General features: G+C 40.5%; 1 protein-coding gene across 2 annotated transcripts in view; it reads right to left on the reverse strand.

The window, feature by feature from the left end:
- Nucleotides 1–3904: 3904 nt before the first annotated feature.
- LOC117496717 (transcription initiation factor TFIID subunit 4-like) overlaps nt 3905–25185 on the reverse strand; it is a 124985-nt gene continuing 103704 nt past the window's right edge. Inside the window, exon 15 of one of the 2 annotated variants that reach the window (XM_034148453.1) lies at nt 3905–4097. In XM_034148453.1, the coding sequence (XP_034004344.1) occupies nt 3924–4097 (174 nt within the window). In that variant the 3' untranslated portion in view covers nt 3905–3923. The remainder of the gene's footprint in view (nt 4098–25185) is intronic. The other variant, XM_034148454.1, reaches the window with a different exon arrangement.

The raw sequence follows: 25185 nt of genomic DNA on the forward strand, positions 1-25185 counted from the left end.
TTCTGGATTAAAATACCTTGCAGTATAAAAAGTCATTGAAGGTATCTCCACTATTACCAGCTGTCAGGTACATGTACAGTACAATATTTTACAATACTTTTCAGACTTAAATGTTGTTTTTCAACTTCATCCCGTAAAAGGTTGGTCTCTGGCTTATTCCTGTCCCAGCTGGACTACGGTGATACCATTTATAGATTTGCCTGTCCCACTGTTTTGGCCAAACTTGACCCACTCTACCATGCTGCACTGCGTTATATATCAAATGCACCCTATAGGACTCATCATTGCAAACTGTATAGCCTAACTGGATGGTCCTCACTTAGTATGCGTAGGATGCAGCACTGGTTTTTATTAATGTATAAAGCCATTTTAGGTAAGCTTCCACTGTACATATGTGCCAGATTTGCTCCAGATTGTGACTCTTACAACCTCAGATCCAGTGCCTGGATACGGTTCCAGGTTCCTGCCGTGCGGACTGAGGCTGGAAAAAGGAGTCTTTTTTATTATGGTCCTTGGTCTTGGAATGACCTTCAATCAAGCCTCAAACTGAGAGCACTTTTCTCAATAGCATGTTTTAAATTGAAGTTGTCTGAGGTCCTTACCACCAGCTGCTCTAGCAGTAATAAGTAGTGTACCTTTCTTACTGTCCCTAATGTGCACAATGTAGTGACTGCTTTTCGTCTTTTGTTTTCTTAGTTATGTTCTCTGTATTTTATATGTTTGTGTTATGTGTTATGTGTAACGTTGCTGCCTTCTTGGCCAGGTCAGCATTGAAAATGAGATTTTATCTCAATGCTTTTTTATCTGGTTAAATAAAGGTTATATAAATTTGCCTCCAAAATGAAGTATGAAGTTGCATAATTACCTCAAAATGGACGTACGATACTTCAGTAAATGTACTTCATTACTATCTACCTCTCTTAAGGGTAAGTAAGTAAGTTTGAGAAACCGGCTCGAGATCGCTAGAATTTGAAAATACACAACCGGAGAAAATCTGCCACTTCCTTACAGAGCCCCTCCTCCAACACACACGAACGCGCACATGACCAATGAGGGCACGAGATAAGTTTGTGCACAGATGGAAGGCTGACAGGCAGGTAGGCCATCCAGTTATTTTAGCCGGGCCGGCTCAGATGATTGGTCGTGCTTTTTACAGTACCACGGCTTCCACAGAGGACATTTTTTAATGGATTTTTTGTCCAAGCACTTAAGATATTCATTGCTATCGGGATGTTAAGAGCATTCCATGGAATATAACAGAAAGTGTATCTCGAGCCGGTTTCTCAAACTTACCTACCCCACCTTTAAGCCTCCGTCAGTGTATTTTTTATGTGAGTGCTGTTAAACAAAAGAAGTCAGCATGTGCTCAGTTTAGTAAACAGCTTATTTATTCCTTTACAAAATAGGTACAAATACATAAGTATTGTTTTTCACACAAACAGGAAATTGTTCAAGATATGTACAAGAGTTTACCAAAAATAACGTGGTTCTAATAAACACATAGTTTTGTAAACAATATTTACAAATCATCCTTACATTGAAATGTGATTCCCCCGTCTGTTTACATCAGTAATATTATCCTAATATTTTGGCTAAAAAGCTGTAATAATAAGAGTAGAAATGTCTTCCTGTGAAACAGAAACAATAGAAATCACTAATAAAATCTTTTTTTTGTCACCACAATAATCATAGTTGTGCTTGTTTTTAAAACATGGTATTTGGGACATAGAAAATATGAATGCTGAGCTTAAAAGCCAATCAAAAAAAGGGGGAAATTAATATATCAATTGTTAAAAATAACTGTCTTTTGTCAGAAGTTGGCAAAACTGTTTACAATTTAAAATGAATAATTCCTTTGCTATGTTGCAGCGACAGCTTCGAGTTGTCAGGTAAAAAAAGTGCTGTCAACATGAACAACAATTCTTTAAAATGCCACCAATATTTAAATACATTTCAATATGACAAGAAAAGCTGCATAGAGGCCAAGAGATTTAGTTAAATAGAAAGAAAACATAAAAGTACATCATTGACAATATTACAGAATACGATAAAATAAAGAAAAATGACAAGGCGACAAAACAAGACGACAGGCCCTTTCCTTTCTTCAGTCAGTTATACAAAGATAGAAACAAATTGGGATATTACAAATTAATTTGAGGCTGGAATAAACATCTTCCTTCTACAATTAAATTTACAGCAGTGATGTTTAATCTGGGATCAAAATAAGAACAAGTTGAAGTGCTTTGTTCATTCAGTCATTACCAAAGTAGGTAGGGGGTTAAAGGGGACATCAGGACACATTAGCAACACTGAAAAAGAGCTGCTTTTTTGTTTAAATTAAATGCCAATTATGAGCAGGTAGGACAGCGAGAGGAGAAGATAAAGGAATGTCTTTTTTGATCTGAGGTTTCACACAATAATAACCAAACTTCTAAGTGTTTAAAGAAGTGAGCGAACACTACACTACATCTAGTCGTAAAAAAAAGAGTTCACATTCAGTGAGGGTAAATTAAAATATACTGACAAGGGTGACCAATCAGAAACATGTGTCATAGTGCGACTATCATTTTGTTTAATGACCTTTTTCAGAAAGGTCACGGGGACTTTGTGTCATAACAGTCTAATTCTCATTTTACAAAACATCATAATACTGACACGGGGGTTATTCCTCTTCCTACAAAGATAATCAAAATATACATGCTGGAAAATAATTTAATAAGATCTACAGTAAATTGAACGTGGTGCTGTTATTTGGAATCAAAACGATGTCTCATTATAGAAATCCGTAAATCTCTTATTTGATGAGTTCAGCTACTTTCATTGAACTGTGCTCAACAAATAGCTCGTGGAGAATATCGTAGGCTGCATCGAGGTGTATTCATCTCTGCCAAAATAGTCCTTACTTTGAGGTGGTTTATTGAAGCTAATGCCAACGATGTTAAATAAAAATATCCTGCAACATTTAAAACCCCTTTTTTTCCTATTACAAATCCAACACAACGAATTTCACACGTACGGTGGCCGAGAGGTGCTCGGTCAGAATACATTTCCGTTGCAATTAAAAATACACAAATGTGCAAAAACACATGCAAATGAAGAAACATCTACATCAACTTGACGAAACACAAGCGCAGTGTTTACTAAAAGCACTGCATGAACACAACGCTGCAAACACAAAACGATGCAAGAAGCTCATCGGATACCAGGGGACACTAAAAAGTGACGCACACAGCTGGGACCGGAGTGATTGTTGACATTCAGGGATAATAAAGTTGGCCAACTGTAACTGACTGCCAATGGAAACTCACCTAAAATGTAAGTTTTATCAGCATATTTAAAACATGTGATCACATATTGCAGATCTGCTGTTAGCTAGCTAGTTAACGTAGCTAACCTAGTCATTTCAAATATACTGACAAATCACAATTATCAAACAGACCAACTCTGCGACAGTGACAGTTGACTCATTTTATAATCCCCGAATGTCAACAATCGCTCCGGTCCTAGTTGTGTGCGTCACTTTTTAGTGTCCCCTGGTTTCCGTTTGGTTTTGGGTTTCTTGCAGCGTGTCATTTATGCAGCGCTTTTAGTAAGCGCTTCGCATGTTTCGTCAAGTTGGTGAATGTTTTCTAAATGCTGGTTTTATATTTGCTATGTTTCTGAAACTGCAGCGCGTTGGAAATGTTTTTGGTTGTTTTGTAGCGCGTTTGCACCTGCCAGCCGCCGTATGCATGGCCTTCAAACTCAATGACCTAACTACTCATTGTGAATCTAAAACATGGATTTATTTTTGTACTTTTCTTTCTCTCTCTTTTTATTAAAAGCTACATGAAACGTCACTACAGTACACATGGAGACACTGAATCATTAGACCTGATCTGAAGGCACGTGGCGGGGGGGGGGGGGGGGGGGGGGGGTTGAGGCTACTTGAGCAGGGCGCGGTAGAGGAGGAGGGAGTGGGCGGTCTCTCTCTCCTGCTCCATGTAGAAGATTAAATCCCTGAGGTTGACGCGTGTGATGCGCTGCCGTGCGTACTGACGCGACGAGGAGGAGGGGGCGGAGGAGCCGGACGGGGAGCCCATCGAGCTGCCTGACACCTGCAAGACAAGACAGAGGGCACAAGGTGAGATGGGGGATCAAACACTGGTTTCTTTACATTTCGAAATCCATCGTTTCAAGGGTTATTATTGCCCTAAATTCTTGACAAGGGTTCAAGAAACAATGCTGCACAATGCGTCCACTGCTTCAACGCCAAAACTGCTAAACCAAATGAACATTTGCTCAAAGATTGTAGGTCAACCTTTTGAGAAACACTATGAATCAACCTACCATACCTGAGCCTAACCATGTTTTGAACAGTGAATATTAATTGTTATCATCAAATCAAGATACAGTGTCCCAAGATGTAATACAGTTAGACAGCAGCACTGTGTGTACTAGCATTCTTAAAATCAAATCCTGGATCAGATGTAGGTGAGAAGGTCATATTGTCTTCAGTGATTATAGTGTCAAATACATATGCCTCACAGAGCTTGTGGCTTGACATAAACTTGAAATAAAATTCCGACATGGAAGAATTACACAAATTTGAATCCGTTTAGAAACTCAGATTCTGAGAAGGTGCTTGATTTTCAACAGCGGCTATCAACAATGGTACAGTGATGATCAGACAACACACTCATCCCTCTGCTCTGCAACTGATGACTGCAGCAACCATTCATTGAGCCTTCATGTATCACGCTTTTGTGCTTATGCTCTTTATCAGAAATATCAAATGACTGGTGACTTGTTTGGGTTTTGCTAATTTCAATTTCTCCTTTATAAAGAAGATTCATCGTGCACTCTCTCTTCAGGCAGGTTGTCCTCAGTTTGCCTTGAGAGGAAGAAAAAAAATCTTTGTCTGTGTGGCACAGCCAAGGGTTTAGTTTCCATGGTGAAGCATAGAAACAGTTCAGAAGTGAGCAAAAAACGATGTTTCCCATTTCCTATAAATGAAGTAATTGTTGTTGAATGGCTAACACATTGACAGTTTCAATAGTAAGGAATGTTGTGGCCTCTAACAAAGTACACACCTCCAATTAAGTAAAGTTATGCCTGATGCAGAGCGAGATCAAACGGATAATATAATAACGTCCAGATCTTCAGGTGCAGCAGTTGTTTTTTCTTGAACAAACTGAGGCAGAGAAAAGCTAAGTAAAGGGAAGACATCATTGTTATTTAAGCTTGTTCCATGTTTCTTGACATCCTCTTGTAAATGAACAGATTTCCCTCTGACTGAACCACGCTGCCGACATAGATCTGAGCTGACGTCTGACTCTTGAAATGGAGTCCTGGTTGTTTGTATTTGATCCAGGAAAAATGAGACAGAAAGGGAGTGTATACAGAGGCTGATACAAATCAAGGGATGCATTTACATTTGGAAATGAGAAACACTGGGAACAACAATCCAGCGAGTGCCCACTTGAACCCAGACAGAGAGAAATAAGACAGACGTCTCAGTCAGGAACACCCTCTCACAATTACATTGATTGCACCGCTCTGTAAACACACAGTACAGACAGGCTTTAATTGCAAACATATGACGGCTATGGATTTACAAGAACAAAACCAAAGTCCCTCCAGCAGCCACCCCCTTGTGCGCTTGACTTTGTGTACACTATGACCGAACTTTGTCTCAAATTTCCTTCGGTACACTCTCTGACCCCGGCATGGTGAGTGAGAGTAGCCAGGATACTGTTCCCCCCAATGACAGTAAACTACAGTACACCTACAGTAGCTTTAAATGCTGTCAGCTGATTAAATGGACATTATCAGTGATTTGTTTGAAGTATCAGGCCAGTGGTAATCAGATACTGCTACAAAATGTACAGTTTCCTAATCATATCAATTGCTCTTGACATTAATGTTGAAATGTTGTCAAACTAGCTGAATGCAGCTGCTTTAATTGTTATCCACAGATTGTCACAGGCCAGAGATTTAGACACAAAAGAAAATAGTTTTCCTCATCAAATAAATTGTTCTTGGCATATGATGTTAAAACTTTTGTGTGTTAAACAAACATATATGCACCATCTACGTATGTTAGCTTCTATTGGCTAGCGCGGGACATCTCTTAGCGATTGACCAATCACAACAGAGACGTCCAGCTAACCAATCAGAGCAGACTGGGCTCTGGTTTCAGACAGAGGGTGAAAAGAGGTGCTGCAGCACAGGCAGTATGAGAAAAATAAAGAGCTTTTTGAACATTAAAGCATGGAGACATGTCACAGTGGAGGCATTAAATACAAATACCGTAAAATGATCATAATAGGACCCCTCTAACATCAAGGTTACAGAGTATAACTGATTTAAATGTGTGGACGTTGGCCTTGGCTGATTTCCAGGCATTAACTACAATCAGTCCAGCACTGGTCTCTGGTCAGTTATGCTAACATGCTAACAGGCTCTCTATGCCCCGCCCCCAGGGCACACCAGCCCTCCCTTTGGGGGGGGGCGACCGCGGCCCAATCAGCTCGATGATGGCTGACCACATGTGAAAGATGGGCCTGCCGACTGCCATGCCAATTACTGCCACTCACAAGTAACCGGGGCGACAGACTGAACCAATCAAAGCCATCCATCCACCTGGACGGATGGGCAGCAGTAGCCACAGGCAGGTGGAGGGTAGATAGATAGATACTTTATTTATCACATGTTGAGACATTGTTTTTGTCACAGCAGCATGTTCACAGTCAATCGACAAAAATTCAAAAAAATCTTAAAAATAGAAGAAAATTAGAAGTTAAAGAATATAAAAACAACATATTCACAGTAAAAAAATACTTATATTCAGAGGAGTATCTACAGTATAAAATATACAGAATAAATTAGAATACTCCCTCATATACCAATCTACTAAACCTAGTGTACTCTTTACATAAAGAAAACGGTGGACAGTAGCTTGAAATTTAAAGTAAAACATATCCTGTGAGACAAAGAATATATCCAGATATCTCTGGTCAGGTAGTGTGCCACATCTCCCAGAATGCATCACACCCTTCGGGCACAGAGGCTGCCGTAAGTGATCCAAATACAGGCAGAAAGGTCAGTCCAGGAATTCACTCTCCGTCTTTATATGTCCTCCACATGCCAGCAACACAAACACGGGCATGTTGTTGTTGTTGTTGTTGTTGTTGGTTTCTACGGAGACCGATCGCTCTCGCCAGCACACACATGCATGGAGTGGAGGAGGAACGACGATACAAAAAGCAGATGGCTGAGTGTCAGTTAAAAAAGGGAAAGCGAGACATCAACAACGACGCTTTCCCTGTCGCCGGCAATTACACAGCAAGTGTGTCTGAGACTCAACGAGAAACAAGATGGCAGTGTGTAAGGTCACAGTGAGCAACTTCAATACAAAAAGGTTACTCATAAATCATGGATATTGCCAATATTTAGAGAGATTATCAATTGTATTTATCAATTATCCAGACAACCCCTCAAAGTATATCATCTGTGTCATCCCAATAGGTTATAAGACACAACAAAGACATTCTATAAATATCTAAAATCAAACTAAAATGAACCTGAAATCTAAAGCTTACTCTAAAAAGAAGACTCAAAGTCAGCTTGGCCAAGAGGGATCCATGAGGCAAAAAACAGCATCTGTCGTTTTATCTGTGATGGCCGCTCCGAGGCATTATGTCACATGACATATCCATCGTACAGAACGCGCAGGGATACTTCGATACATCTCTTCAGACATTTGACTTGTTTGGAGCGGGGGACAGAGAGAAAAACCGAGAGGGATGGATCCTGAGGAGAGGAGGGGGATAATTCGTCTGTAATAATGTCCTGGTCTTCAGCCACGTTTTGTTGACACACATGACAACGTGCCAAGTGGCCGGACACATGACTTTACACACCATGTTTCATGGTTTACCACACACACATGTTCATAAAGAGAACGCCTGAGTGTGTTTGGGTAGCTGACAATTAGGATAATAGACTGTTGTGTGACAGATGTCAGTAAACAGATTACACATATGCCCATTCTGACTGGGAATCTGGAAAATAAATGCGAGTGTTATTTGAAAAAAAAGATGTATAAATGGTCCAACCATGAGTCAACAGTATTGAAGTCATGGTGTAAGCAACTTTAATGTAATAGGGTTACTTATACATGATGGAACTAGTCAATATTTAGAGATGTTATTATGATTCTCTGACAAACACACAAGAATATCTAAAGGATAACGCCTCAAAATATATTATCGATATGATAATATATGATTCTCAGAGTTACGGAGGAAATCTGAATTTCTGCATAGAAGGACAAAGTCGACAGGTCACACTTTCATGTTCACGTCTCCGATGACCAGCAACAATCACCTCGAGCTTGAGAGGACTAACATGAAATCCCGTTTTGCTAAATTTACTTTTGATTAATAATGTATGATGTCCCCCTCTTTCTCTTTCTCACTCTCTCTCCACTTCTGACTCCCTGTCGTCAATTGTGCAGCGGCAGCAGCGATGCTTGTAGGCGTCTTGAGGAATTTACATTCAGTCCTTTATTGTTTGAGAGGAGAAAAGGGGGTCGGGGGGTCGATTGGTGGTGGTGGTGTTGGGGGGGGGGTTCTTGCTGATCTGTGGCTTTGAACCCTGAGTGGCACCTGTGCCTTGATGCTGGAGCCAATATTGGATTTGGCCCGGGTCACACCTCAGGGCGGTGGGTTAATGGCCCACTTTGCCAGGCACAGGCCAACCTGCTGTCTCAGCAATCCTCTCCTCAAAGTTGCACACACACACACACACACCCACACACCCACACACCCACACACACACACACACACACACACACACACACCCAGCTAACATACTGTGTTAACTAAAACTGAGGGGGGGAAACGTTGCTCAGCGCTCATGTTGGAGGATGAAGACTCGCCCCATGTTGGTGCAGAAACAGATAAGCTGTTCATGATGCAACATTACTCTTTTGTTGTTATTACTTTGATGCGGAAAAATCCGTTGAAACTCAGATGTCTGCGCTGCGGGCGGGGAGGACACATATAGCACAACAGAGACCGACTGTTGACAAGCTAAACAAAGAAGTGAAGCAAACGCTGGAACCAGGTGGTGGTCGTTTTTTTTTTTCAAAAGTTGAAACCAGGATAGAAATTAGCAACTCAATAATGATGATTCATTTGTATGGAGCTGGACAGTGGAAGGTCAACATCACATCACATTTAGCTAAAACAACCAAGAGGAGACGCGACAAAGAAATAGAGTGACAATGAATATACATTTGAGTGTTATTTGTTGACTATATATTATTACAGAATTGAACGTTTCTTTCTTCTTATCTTCAATTCGTGGATTTTAATGAACTTTTTTGGGGTTATTTATATTCTTTATTTAATGCACACTACCCGTAACTGTATCCCATTTTGTTATGTAACCCTATAATTTCTTAAAATGCAAATATATATATTTACAAATAAGAGGAGATGCATTCAGAACAGCAGGAAACGTGCGTTGAAGTAAGACAAAAATGTTTAGTGCTACAACATTTTGCTCTTCAATTTAGATTGGAAGCAGGTGGGTTTCTACTCTGCAATGAAAGATGTGTAGACATTTTGCTTGGTGATATCAATGGGGAGCTCGTTGCACTATTTTGGAGCCAGAATAGCAACCTGGCAAGTTTGTATTGAACTGTACATGAGTCCTGCTCGCAGTGAGGAAGTAGGTGAGCTGATTGGCCAATGAACATCGAAGAGAGTGTGCTGGAGTGTGTGTTTTAAACATATCCTGGATGTAGTAATGTCCTGATCCATTTACAGTAAGGTAGGCCAGTACCAATGTATTGACCACTACGGTTTTTGCACTACTAAATACTGTTAATATTTACATTAATGATGTGACCGTCTATGTTTCCTGTGGTTATTGAATTGCACTTTTTACTGCACTGTTAGTGTACAGTTTTATTATTATTGTGCTGCTGTGTTTATTGATGAATAAAGTCCTATCTTATCTTATCTTATCTCTCTTGAAGCAAATTCTGGAAGCTACTGGTAACCAGTGAAGGAAGCGGAGGAACAACATAGTATGGGAGACCTTAGGTAGCCATGATTTGGTGATCAGGTTGAATTCTAGCCTAGAAAGACATTGAAAGTGGCTTGCATGTTCTTCTGATGGTCCTCCCATCATTAGGAGTATCTTACGGACTGATGAACTAGTTTACACGCTGGCTGACTGACGCTCTCACTGACCTGCTGACTGACGGACAGCCTGACTCTCTGACTCATTTACAGACTGAAGGACTTGCTGACTGGTTGACTGACTCTGCGCCAGTAAGCAAAGCTTTCCCACATGTTCTCCTCCACGCCGCATTTCAGTCGGGGAACGCTGCCTCGGCCCTCTCGCCTTGTTTACAGTGTGGAGCCCAGCCGTGGGAGTGCGGCCCCGCTTCATCTCCACGCTCGGCCTGAAACGCCTCTCCTCTCGGCCGCCATTAATCAGCAACAGAGACTTTCTCTCCTTTCTCTCGCAGCTCCTTTCTCTCGCAGCTCCTTTCTCTCGCTCCTCTACGCCCACAGACATGCTGGATGAGGCCATTTTGAAAGAGTTAACAGATGTCGGCTGATTTGCCCCGGGCTTTCTGACATTGCCCGAGTGATGTATTTGATGTGGAGTTTATTCAGCTCTAATAAACGTATAAAGAATTAGAATAATAATTCACAGATGTACATAGCCAGATTATATGCCGGAGCCTCTCTTTGATGCAGACAAGGCAGCCAAGATTAACAGAACTAGGGGAAAGGATGAAAAGGGTTTTGGCTAAGCCCGCTGATAATCACAAAGGTCAGGATGGACTAATACTGCCACTTTATGTTCAGGCAGCCACACAGACGGCCTTTGTTCCCATCACAGGTTGCTTCTCTGTGAAAAAGCCCAAACAAGAGGCTGCCCTTGTCACTGTGCTTTAAGAAGAAAAAGCTGGAGCAGATTGAAACACATTTGCTATATCTGTTTTTTCTCGTCTCGTACATGCCTTTGTTAATTTGTCATTTTGGGAACAGCAGAAAGAATAAAAGGGAAAATACAAAAGCATGAGAGTGAGGTCTAGCATTCTGATCAGGGCAAAAAAAATGAGGGAATTACTTTCAAAACAAACAACTTCCATTTGCTTCACAGCTAAAGAACAACAAATCTCAAAAATGGCCAGTTGCAGAGCATCTTAATACCCACATAAACCATAAAAACAGCTACACAGCTCCATGGCAATGCATAGCAACCGTGCAGAATTTCAGTCAAGGAGAAAGAAGGCAAAAAAACACCTTATTACTTCTAACTCCTGCAAGCCATTTTGGTCTCCAAAGGTTTTAGAGCGCCGCAGGCCATGTGTCTGCAGTGTTTCGGGAAATGACTTGCCTTCGCACGAACACTGCTATGTTCTGCAGCACTGCTGCCCCCAGCATCCCCGCTCAATTTCTGTTTAACCCCTTCCTGCCTTCCCTCACACTGACTCACTGCAACAGAGAGCTCACACCCAGCACAATACTGTCACATTGTTCAGCCTCCACCAAACCCAGGCAAACCAGAGCAGCTTTTTCACAAACTAACACATTAACTCCACGTCTAATTTGGCTACTTAAGCTTGTGACGGCTCTTAACAAAACACGGTGCAGGAAAGGCTATGTGGGGCAGAGGAAGACGGAGCAAAAAAAGCCCCTTCACCATTCCACTTGATCTACTACAATGTGCGACACAGTTTGCACACTTGAGTGTGTATCAACGGTGGATTAAATCTGCAAACTCGTTGACACAACACATAATTAAAACATCTTGCTCGAGGTCAGGAATTTTCTAATTAGTAGTGTACTGACAAAGCTGCAATTCCATCGCCCTGAGTTTCAAAGTCCACAGGTTACTGCTGAGATGAAAGCCGCCCCTGGAGCACTTTTCTGCAGGGCTGCTCATACAATTCCTCAGAAGACAGTCACAGGGTCACCGAGCTAAACAGTGTGCTGCACCCGGAACCTCGCTCCAAACAAAGAACTTCAAACTTTCCTGCCTGGAAACACGGTGTTGGCTCTTTTACCCCCTCCTCTCTCTTTCTCTTGCTCTCTTTTCCTTTCAACCTGAGAGAAACAAAAGATTGTGTGAAGGCAACCAGATGAACAAACCATAACAATGTTTTTAATCTGTTTAATTAAAAGGCTGTAAGCCTGGCTAGCTGGGAAACTTGTTAAACACTACAAAGGCTTCTTTTCTTTCTTTGTAGCTTAGGTTGGCGACACCATATAGGATTGTGGGGGTAATAAAATGTTGTTCACATATTGGTGAGTATTATCTAATATAATATAAGTCCTTTTCTCTACAATGGGAATAGTACAACAGCAGCAATCCAGATGATGCTTCTGTTGTTGTGATCTATAAACCTGCTCTATTTGTCTCAGGATGCAATCAATAATCCACCAAACGATGCGTTCAATGTCGTTCCTCTGAAGGGAGATTAAAAGCAGCTTCCCCGATAACCTGGACAATTAACACAGGCCAAGTCTCTTTGGCTACTTAAAGTATCAGAAGTAGAACTTTTTTTCAACATTAAATATTAAAGGCGTTTCATATATAAAATGAACCCAATTAGAGTTAAAATAGGAGAAGTGTAATGAGTCTCAAGTCAGAATGCTTGTCTTCAGAACTGCTCACTAATGAGCCCTTGTTGGTTTTTGCACACTTTACTTTCGGTGGTGTGGCACTGTCATTTTCAGCCGCTTTTTAATTTTTAATTCAAGTTGAATGAGAGGGTGGTGACTGAGTTAATAATCCCGGCACCGGGGTGTTTTTGCCGCCGATGGATAGCTGGGAGAAGTCGCCAAATGAGGCTTGTGGTTTCGCCCTTTGATGTCGTTGTGGAAACACACCAAATAGGAACAACCGGTTAATAAAAGCCAATCAGTTCGGAGCGGTATCGAACATAAATGACCACACTGAGGGGAACGCATCGTGCAAAATGGCCTAATTAGGGAAAAGAGGAGGCTAGCACTGAATAACAGAGACTCTAAGCACCATCACTGACTTGAGAATGAGTTCAGAGACCAAAAAGCAGCTCTACGCTCCCGCCGCTCTGCAGACACGTGCTTCACTGTCAGTCTTCACATAAACCCTCATATGAGCACTGACACATTTCACTTACAAGAGAAGGAACGCACCGAGGGCCCACCGTGGATATGCAGATGGAGGAGATTAGGAAGCACATTTACAGAGGGGGTTCACACTATGAGATGGTCCTTGATCTCAAATTGACACAAATGGGGCCATTTTTGACATCATTTAGCCATCACAGGCTCCCTCAGTGGTCCCAGTGCACCTGATGTGGCGCCTGCTAAGTAAAAGAGGCGGGAAGCGGCAGTCTGAGTCAAATCTGCTGGGGAAAGAGTGCAGCGCCATGTTTTATATAGATGGCCCAGAAAGAAGAACTTTACTGGAGTTAAATAAAGGGACTGTGAATATTTGTGACACCCCCAGTGTCATTGTGTTTTCATCCGACATGCTGCCAGGGTGAGAGGCTGACAACGTTTTTATAGATACCCAGAAATACATTTTTTATTTTGGATATGCCAATTTAACTTTAAAATATGATAACAAAGACTTCTTAAATACTAGAAATGTCACTTGGTATCTCACACTTTGATTCAAAACTGATTGACATTTTCAAAACAGTTCACGATTCAGTATGTAGAGGTGTTCATTTCTCGATCTACTCCAGTCTAATAAAGGCATAAACTGATAACGTTTTATATGTTTTTAAATATATCAACTGACTGCAACAATGTTAGGCAAATAGTAACATATATTAATGCTGAATATGCACAAATAAACACTTTTTACTAAAAAACTTTTAGTATTTCCCAAAATAAGTGATTTCAAGAATAGTAAATTCAGGTTATACAAAAAATTAAAAAAGCCTCGGCGGGCTGCCTTATACATTCTCAGAAACTTCAGAAATACATAAAATGATATTTAAATCTCAAATGTTGTGTTTATATTTTTTAGAATTTCTTTTTTTTTTATAATATATTTTTTCCTCCCCCCTATATAAAACCGCTCATAAAACTACTACTGTACAACAACAACTACTACTACTACTACTACAACTAGTACTACAACTACTGCTACTACTACTGCTACTACTGTTACTACTACTACAACTAGTACTACTACTACTACAACTACTGCTACTACAACTACTACAACTACAACTAGTACTACTACCACTACAACTGCTACTACTACTACTACTACTACTACTACAACTAGTACTACTACCACTACAACTACAACTACTACTACTACTACTACTACTACTGCTACTACTACTACCACTACAACTACTACTGTTACTACTACTGTTACTACTACTACTACTACAACTAGTACTACTACCACTACAACTACAACTAGTACTACTACTACTACAACTGCTACTACTACTACTACTACAACTAGTACTACTACCACTACAACTACAACTACTACTACTACTACTACTACTACTACTACTGCTACTACTACTACTACTACTACTACTACTACTGCTACTACTACTACCACTACAACTACTACTGTTACTACTACTGTTACTACTACTACTACTACAACTAGTACTACTACCACTACAACTACAACTACTACTGTTACTACTACTACTACTACTACTACTACTACTACTACTACTACTGCTACTACTACTACCACCTACAGTATAATACTAGTACTGTAGATAAATATGCGTAAGACATAGAAGTCTAATGATTTCACAGTTTGGTACAATTGGCGCCGCCATGTCAGAATTAACATCATATAACAAACTGTAAATTAGCTCTCTTGGTGGTTTGGGGGGGGGGGGGGTACAAATGGCAGACAGCATCACAAAATTGTGCCTCAGCTGAAGAGTTCCTCATTACAGTTTCCTGTGGTTTTCCTGGAGGCCTCCCTCTCCCATAATGCACCTCTTCCTCGGGCCCAGAAGGCTTCCTCCCTACCTGCACAGCATTTTGGCAACCTGCTTTATTATCCCTCACACAACAGCATCCTTTCCCAGGCAGCTGTGTGTGCATGCGGATATAAAGCTTATCTACATATTGACTCGGTATAAACCCACACCCTTGTCTGCCATAATAATTACACATCTTGTAAAAGGAAGTGCTCAATTCTTGCTGCACCTGAGGCGCCCGCTGCAGGACTCACCCAGCGGCGCCCTGCACACACACCTGAGGCGTCGCTGGTATCCAAACAGCCTCAACACACACCCTCCGACATTGCCTTCAACGGTGCAATGGCGCCTTTCTATTAAGACTCGAGAAAGCGCCAACCTGAGGTGGGAAGTAGTGGAGTACAAATACTTCGTTACTGTAATCAAGTACATTTTTCTGGTATCAGTAGTTTACTCCACTACTTATTTTTCTGACGACTTTTTACTTTGACTTCTTACATTTTGAACACAAATACCTGTACTTTCTACTTCTTACATTTTCCAAACAGGCTGGTTACTTTAGTTTGAATCTGTGTTTGGAGGCGTGATCATATCCCAAGATATTGAAGTGACTGTTATTTTGTATATATTGATTGTTGCGGTTTTTTTTATCTTAATGTGTACACATGTATAAATGTGTCTGTTGATTGTGTATATATAGGATATACATATTTAATACATATTTTTATACATATTTTTATTTTTATATTCAGGATTGTGGAAAACGTCATTTCGAGCTCTCTGTCTGTACACACAAACTGAAAGATTGACAATAAAGTTGACTTTGACTTTTGATTATTTAGAGTCATTGCGTGCCTATTGATTTGAACACGATCCGTGTATCCATCATTTCCTGGTCTTCTCTAAAGAAGAGGGACCAATGAAAACGTTGTCATGTTGCCGTTGTTCAGCATGGAAACATTCATTAGCTAACAATGACATTATTGTTCTATTAATATAAAGGGAGGTCAGGTACTCTTTAAAATAGCTGGTAGTTATGGGTACTTTTTACTTAAGTACATTTTGAAGCCCATATTCTTTACTTTTACTTGAGTAAAGAAGTTTAGTCAGTACTTCTACTTTCACCAGAGTATTTTTAAACACGAGTATCTGTACTTCTACTTGAGTAAAGGATGTGTGTACTTTTGCCATCTCTGTATAAATGTGTTTCTACTGCAGGAACAAAGCAGGCGGGATCGGTCAGACAGGTAGTAAAGACAGCAGGGGCCTGTTTTATAGCTGTCAACGAGTCAGACCACACACACCTCCACACACACAAAACAAGCAAGAGTGTGTATCGACATAGGCCAGCCCGGGAGGTGTGTTTACATTTCGTGGCTCTCTGGCCCTTGTTGTTTAAAAAGCGAAACAAAAAGGCCAGGCGGGTCTTTTCCAGCCAAACCACACGCCATGACATGTAATCAGGAAACTGAGGCGGGTGATAGAGGCCAAATCCAGCGATTCACAACTCTGCTCAAGTTCTATCAGTGGAGGGCGTTCATTAATCCAAAAAAATACATAATTTATGCAATCTAAAAAATACATGTGATAATGAATCAAAATGGGAATGAGAGACACAGAAACATTGAGGCTCTGCGGTTATGCCGATTCTTTGTTTCAGGAAAAGCAGAAAAACAGGTCAAGTGCTGGGCAGCTGCTGAACACGGAGGAAAACAGACCTGCTGACACCACCCTGCAGAAGATCAACTATTACCATCACTTCTCTCAGGCTACACCCTTATTTCAGAGTCAACTATTACATCTAATCTCCAGAATCAGAATCAGAAACAGGTTTATTACCAGGTCGGTTAACACGTACGAGGAACTTGACTTGATTTCATGGTACATACCTAAAAAATAACATTAAAAAATATTAGAAATGATAGAAAATATAGTAAAATATTGCAGTATTAACAAAGAAATAGAATGGACAAAATGTATAAAATATGGAATAAAATTAGGCAGTATTTAAAAAAGAAAAGAAAACGGAAAACAATGGTTTTAGCACATTGATCAACAGCCACGAAAACACTAAGAATCACAAGTGGACTAAGATATCTTTCATGAGTAAAAGTAGTTATACCACCCTGTAGAAATATAAAAGTGGTAACAGTATAGAAGTATTAGCATCAACGTATAAGTAAAAGCACTCAGTATGCACGACGAAAGCTTCCAGACTAAGTATTTTATATTATAGGAAATTAATTATTGATGTTTGAATGTGTTAATAATGTTTAAACTGGTAAAACTAGATTGACTTTACTGTTGATTATCATTTGTGTTAAGACCAAATGTAATGGACTCTCCTTTTGTTTTTCCCCTCTTTATTTGATTTCAGTTATTTAATTATAATATGTTAGCTTTAACTGTATCGCATTTTGTTATGTATACCCTGTTACCAAATCATTTCTAAAAATGCAGATACATTTAGTTTTAAAGTACAATGATTTTCACTGAATAGTAATGCTAATGGAAGTAGAAATAGACAAAATACTCAAGAAAAATGTACTCAAAATGTACAGTACTCGGGTGAACGTGCTTAGCTATTGTCCACCACTGCTACATACACAGAGGGGCATCATATTTATTGATTTTAGTGGTATAAAATAGTGAAACTTGGGGAGACATTAGTTATACTGCATGCTAACTGACATGAACAACACACTACTGAGAAAACACACACACACACAGACACACACACATTCAGCTAAAACAGCACCGGAGCCAATAGTCTTTATAGCCTCTCCATTCAGCCCTGATAATGTTCATGTGCACGGTGATGTCTGAATTCTGCTGAGATTATTTGTCAGAAATGCCTGAATTTCACAGTTAATTGGCCTCCCTAATTAGCACAGGATGTCTAATTCCCATTGCAGTCAGTGTGCTAAATGGTGAAGCTTTAGCGAGCGGATGCCATTTCTTTTTTTTCCCGTTTGAGAGTCCCCGTGCACGCCGAGCTGCACCGTACATTACACACTCAATGATCGATTCTAAATCTTAATTAGGGAAACGACAAACAAGCACGGGGACTTAATGAACTGTGTACCTTGTCAAACAGCTGGCTGATTATATTTATTGAAATATATGTTAAATTTAATGATTCGGGCAATTAACTGTAGACCCCTCTGTAATCTCTGAGGGACAAAAGGGGGCCAGAGAGCGAATGGAAAGCAGCTGACACATATTTGTCACCCCCACAGTGCTGAGACGCAGGGCTCAGAGGACCTTGTGTTCAGGAATAAAGATATCATTTAAACGTCACTCCCTTGTGTGCTTCAATCCGTGTCATTTTGGTTTACTCGGCTTCAAACTGAGACATGTTCCAGGCAGCTTCTCTGGGACCTCATCCCGTTTAATGATCTGAGATTTTATCCCACAAAAACAATACAGAATCATAACAAAAGAGGGCACAGTCTTTATCAGTGCCTTTTTTCAGTTTTTTTCACGACCATCCATTTAAATTTTTTTTTCTAAATTGGTCAAATGGAAAGCAGTGGAAAAGCGAGGAGAAAAAAATTAAGCCGAGCCGAAAAGTGCGACTTGGATTTAATATTTTATAATTGCCAAGGGACATTCTAAGATCAATGAATTTTTGCCCGGGACGCACATCAGAAAGAGATGTACTTCAGTCTTTTTAGGGAACATTGGTCTATTTAATTCCAGTGTCTGATGCATGTGAAATATGCCTTCCATGGCCTCCTTCTTCTTCCCCAGGCGCTGCTACAGGCAGACATTACAGCTTTTAATGGGCCGCCATGAGAAGAGGCAAGCCAGCCAATAACCCATCCGCGCTAATGGATCGCCTTGTTTGTTCTCTTTCACCATTTTCCGAAGCTAATTTTAGATGTTCTGTTTTCCCCGTTACAAAACAAAATAGAGGACACTGTATCACAACAATATTTTAGCACAAAACAATGACATATATGGGACTAAAGGATGGATGTGAACCGTGTTATTTGAGCAATTCATTTACATCTCTGAGATAAGTGTGGTCGGTTTTGCTTATAATGATCCCTCTTACAGTGGGAGACGAGGAGACAAAGGTGCTTTTGGACGTCGTAGTAAAAAGCTAAGAGTGGAAAAAAGGGAGTACTTAGAAGCAGTAGTTTCATGGGTGGCAAGAGATAAGCTACGATGCAGTAAATGCGAAGATGGTGCCCCATTATTTAGGCAGAGTTTGAAGCAGAAAGCTTACAACACAATGAAAAGTCCTGAATCAGATCCTAGAAACTCAAACTACTCTCTATGTTGGCATTTCTGCCACACTTGGAGTATTTTGCCTACGCCGTACATATTACCTCCTCCCCTCCGCTCTCCTTGGCATTATTCTGCCGCCCCCCCCCCCCTCTCCCCTTACTGCAAGCACCTAATGAAAGATCTTTTTTCTCCTTTCTTCCCCCAGGCTAAAACCCTGACAGCTGACAATAGAGCTGACATAAAACTTATGGTCAAAGAAAAGTTAAATACGACAACACAAATGCACCTCTCCACGGTGTTACTCTGCACAAAGCAATCAGGGTTATATCTAACAGCATCACAGGGGGTCCTATAAAAAAAACAACAGTAAGTCACACAAAGACACAGGAGTTTCTTAAGTGAGCCATAACAGAAAGAAGTCTCCGGGCTCTCCACTATGTAAGTTTCAGAGGCTCCGTGTTGACAACTTCATTAGCTCTCGAGTCTCTCAACAACATTAGCACGTTAAGATTAAGGCCCAGAGTTTCCATCTCCTCCAGGATGAAGGGAAGCAGGCGCAGGATGGCAAATCAGTGATCGAGGCGATATCCCTGTGAGTGGGGAAGATGTAGGATGAGTAAGAGTGGGCTCGCTCAGCAGGGGGCCGCGATGTTAGGCTGTCCCCACGTCCCTGGCCAGCAGGCTAGCTAGAGAGGCAGCCATTATCCGCTCGCCTCCATAGCAACGAGGCGGAGAAGAGGGAAAAAAAGCAGCAAATCTCATTCTTACGAAATTTAATTATATCAAGATTAACAAGGGAGGTAATTAATTTCTTTAAGATGGGTATCTTTTAAATGCCTGGGGCTCAACTTTGTTGTCAAAACTGTATATTTAACCATTATTCCAGGGCAAAGTTTTAAAGGCAGAAATGAGGGGGTTCACTACTTTGCCATGAATATGGATGTATAGGAGGTTCTTATCTAAATAGGGAGATTACAGTGTTAACACTCATTTGTACATTTATGTACATATATAAATATATGTGAATTATGAGAAATTAAGCATCAAAAATGTATTATTTGTATATTTAAAATGATTCAAACATTTATAGTCATAATGTGTTCTCTGGAACTTAGTTAGAGCTCAGTGTTAGACCAAAAAATAAACCACGTTTGCACCAGGAGTCTTCCAGGACTTGTTGTTTTAGACTTTAGCTTAAGTTTGTACTACTTCTCTCTTCTGGGTTAGGGTTAGGGTAAAAATGAGGTTTGTGTGCATGTTAATGGTCTGCAAACGCTAAAATCCCTGTTTTCCCTTCAGAGGGAGTTTCGTCCACACACTTCCCTTTGCAAACATGATAGTATAAGGGGCGGGACATCTCTGAGTGGTTGACCAATCACAACAGAGCCGGCCAGCTAACCAAACAAAGCAATGTACATAAGAGAAATTAAGACACTAGAAATAAGCAGTCTAAAATACTTCTGAAGTAAAATAGCAATATTCGTTACAGGTTACGTGTTAAAATACAAATTTGGATGAAGTATTGTGGAGCTGCAGAGATTTCCTGGGCTATGATGTATTTTACAAAAGACTTAAAGAAAGGGGGTTTATGGGGTTTTCCCTTTCCTGTAGTTTGTTAGATTTTGTTTTTTGGTGCATGTAAATGGTCTGCAAAGGCTAAAATCCCTGTGTTCCCTTCAGAGGGAGATTCTCTCCCACATACAACGCCTCAAAAGTGACATAACTATGTAACACTCGCTCTTCTATTAGCTAGTGCTCGGACACATTGTACATGATAGGCTAAGGGGCGGGACATCTCTGAACGGTTGACTAATCACAACAGAGCCGGGCAGCTAACCAATCAGAGCAGACTGGGCTCTGGTTTCAGACAGAGGGTGAAAAGAGGTGCTGCAGCAAAGACAGTATGAGAAAAATAAAGAGCTTTTTGAACATTAAAGCATGGAGACATGTCCCAGTAGAGACACTGAATACTGATATACACCTGCATCAGCAGAATAGGGCCCCCATCCGTTAAGTACAATTAATTGATATCTAGGTATCACAGGAACACGGTCATCTGTATGCAGGGTTCTTACACCTTTTCTAAAGTCAAATTCAAGCACTTTTCAAGCATTTTCAAGGTGCATTTTCAAGCTTTTCAAGCATCTTACAGCTGTTGTAAATTACATATTTATATACACATACTTATACTCAAATGATTATTTCCCTACCTCACATTAAATCAGATGTTCTTTATGCTATAAACAACCAAATGTGTTTCATAATAGCATTCTACATGAGGATGAAAAATTAAAAATGTTAGAAAAGAAAACTAAGTTTAATATTTCAAAATGAGACCCATCTGTACGTAGACTGGGCATCCCATATAACCTGGCTGAGCCAATATAAAACATCAGCCAAATAACTTTTCAATATATTATTGATTACTATTTTTGAGGTACTTTTAGGTTGGCAGTAAACACAAGTCAGAGGTAAATGGTGTACTTTGACTCCACTACATGTATTTAATCCCTTTAGTTACTTTACAGATGTGGATGAATGATGTGAAATCTAATCAAGTGTTAAATCAGACTTTAGTTCCACCTGGAGTAAATTCACAAGCTACTCTGTAGTATACAAAGTCATTCAAACTAGCTGCACCTTTACCAGCTTTGAGAACACTTTCATGATCAATCATTATAAAACGTATCATATACAATTATTAGGGATGCTCCGATCGCCAATTTTGGAGCCGATCGCCGGAATCAGTATCGGCCGATACCGATATCGCTCTCTTTTCCTCTCTCCCCCTCTCTCTCTCCTGACAGCCCGTCAGTATCTCCTGCAGCTCACTGATCCAGTAATGAGCGACCCGACAGTGAAGAATAAATATATGTATAACTAGTTCAGCTTGTTCCAGAGGTAGATAAAATAGCTAAGTGCGTTAGGTCTAACTCTTAATGTGTGTTCTGCTCCGCTCACCGGTCCGTCACACCGGGTGGAGCTGCAGGATTTCTGCTTCACACACACGTTGCATACCGCTATTTTATTGTCATTTTCGGACACTTAAAATACTGCCAGACTAGTGAAGCCATTTTGGCGAGCTTGTTTTGCCGCGCACAGAGAAAAGTGTCATGTATTTTACATGCAACGATAGCCTAATCTAAAATGCTCTACGATGGCGTACCTTTCGTGTGGTGTGTGGCGTCAGCGCAGACTCTCGCATCGTTATTGTTGCACACTTTGCATGAGGCTACTCTTGGGCTTCGCTTGACCCTCGTCTTAGCCATGGCTTGTATTTGTCTTCTGCTAGCCAACGCTCGTTGACACGGCAACCTCCTGGCATACTGTCATCTATCACTCTCATCAGAATGCCCAGGTCACACACGTAACAAAAACACTTGCCGGTCACGCGCATTGCGCGGGAAGTCCGGAGCGGAGCTGTTTTATGTAAAAGGGAAGCAATTAAGCGCGCTCCGACTTCTTTATTTTCCTTTAATCTAAAAAGCGAAGTAAAGCATTTACAATTTCAAGCACTTTATCCCAAATTCAAGCACCATTCCCAAAATTCAAGCACCTCGTACAATTTCAAGGATTTCCAGCACCCGTACGCACCCTGTGTATGTAATAGGTGAATTCAAATGTTTATTTTATGGTCTGTTAGTCATACGAAGGAATCCTCAGCCCTTCACTGAACATGGTTAATTACTCTCTTTTTTTCTGTAACTGTGACTAAATGGAAAATTTCACCTAAATTAGTGGTGTGTGTGTGTGTGTGTGTGTGTGTGTGTGTGTGTGTGTGTGTGTGTGTGTGTGTGTGTGTTACAGATCTTGGAGGTTCTTTCAGCCGCCTTCCATGAATGAATACATTACAGCCGGTGATGATGAGTCAAGTTGACAGTTACCATACATTCAAGAGCTAAAATACAATCGTGGCGGCTACAGTATGCTCTCCCATACATATTTTAAATCGTGTGCAGAGAGCGAGATACAAACATGTCAGAAAGTAAATCATCAAAACCACACACGCACACACAGACTGGTTAGGAGAACAGAGACTGTGGAGCAAACAGGCTATTCAGAGACTCACTAAAATACAAACACGGTGAACTGTATTCGTCAAAGTCTTACGTCTATTCCATCATGTCCGTGAAGATTTTAAATGAAATGATAAAAAATGTGTGTGTACTAAACACATGGCTTTATGAATGGCAAGGTTGGTTATGGTCCAGACTCAACACATTTTCATGAAATTTGGTACAGATATCCATGGTCACCAGCAGATGAATTTAAATGAAATTGGAGATCACAACTTTCCCTGTAGCACCCCCCAGGAGGACATGTGTATCACCATCTCCTGAATGGACAGATATACATAGAAAACATTCATGGTTCCAATGAGATGAAGCATCCTGACTTTGATGATCTCGACTTTTCTTCTATAGTGCAACCGTTGTGTTGCCTTTACCACGATCGGATGGTTTGCCGGTAAATGTTGTACACCCTCAGGTGGTAATGTAATAATCTTCTGCCTCAAAAATGTTATTTTGTTGAATGCTTTGGTTTATGACCATCATGTCTTTAAAGAAGACACATCATGTAGGAGTTGGTCTGTTCGAACTACTACAAAACTGTAAATTAATCAATGTGCTCCACTCTAGTTTCTTTTGGGAATACCTGCACAACTTGTCCATCAGTTTAGGCTTTATGTTTAGTGCTAATTATCAAATGATCATTATATATATTTATAGTATACAGGGTTAGGGTTAGGTTAGGGTAATTGCAGATTGAACAAATCTGCAATTTCTGCTGTTTTGCACTTCTGGTTAGATGCTAACTTAATACCTGTACTCTGCGCAATGACAATAAAGTGTAATCTAATCTAATCTAATTAAGCTAACACACTAAAGTAGGAATTGGAATATGGTACACATGATATGGTACTATGGTTTGTGCTATGTGTGTAGGAGGCTGTGGCTCAGTGGGTAGTGTGCTGGACTTCGAATCAGGGGATAGCAAGTTCGAGTCCCACTGCAGTCAGCATGTCGTTGTGTCCCCCAAATTGCTCCTGTGGGGATTGTCCAGAGTATTGAGTATGTAAGTCGCTTTGGATAAAAGCGTCTAACAAATGACATGCAATGTAATGTGTGTGCAGCCACAGTAAAAAAGATACAATGCAATACCTTAACTGTTTAATTCAATGTATAATTATTCTTGTTTCCAGGTTAAAATGTCATATTTCTAAGTATTGGAGGTCCTAGTAGTTCTATTAGAAACATGCATACTCTGTGCATTTTGATTTAGGACTAAATTTGGTTATCTCTTCTCCATACGATAGAATAAAAAGCTAAATGTTTTTGTATTTTCATGCTAAGGCTACGGCTGCATTTTAAATGCTTTAACCCACAGACCATAGTGCATGGACCACTTGTGGGATCCACGATGCTGAGCACTGAGCAGGAGGGAGGAAAGTTGGCAAAGTGCACTGTGTTAAAGCTCTAAGAGCGCATGGCACCCGGCCAAAGAGCCCCTGTAACTATTCTGAAGACTCGACTCCGTCTCCTTTGTGTCCGCGCTGGAAAACACAGAACCGCCTTAAGACGAAAAGTCAAACTAATATTACAATCTTCTTGACATAACGAAACCAATAGCAGCCTCTATGTGCCCTCTTTAATCATATTTATGTCATATGTAGAGAAGGCTAACCCACACAGGAATCCTTACTCTTCATTACAGCCTGATGTAAGTGATGGTAAAATCATTGCGTTCTATTTTAAATTCCCACCCTGCATTTATTAAGTGGTGAAATAAATGAAAACAACGGCTAATCTGGGGTTAATGTCAATGCACCCGGCGGACTTGAGTGAAGCGTCCATATAGTTGAGCAAAAGTGGAGCTCAACATGAAAACAAAACAAAAGAAGGTCAAGCATCCACTGAACAATTCCACTGTGTGTTTGGAAATAGGAATACACATTTAAAAAAGAATAACTA

The sequence above is a fragment of the Trematomus bernacchii genome, unplaced genomic scaffold (genome assembly GCF_902827165.1).
Source record: "Trematomus bernacchii unplaced genomic scaffold, fTreBer1.1, whole genome shotgun sequence".
Lineage (NCBI taxonomy): Eukaryota > Metazoa > Chordata > Actinopteri > Perciformes > Nototheniidae > Trematomus > Trematomus bernacchii.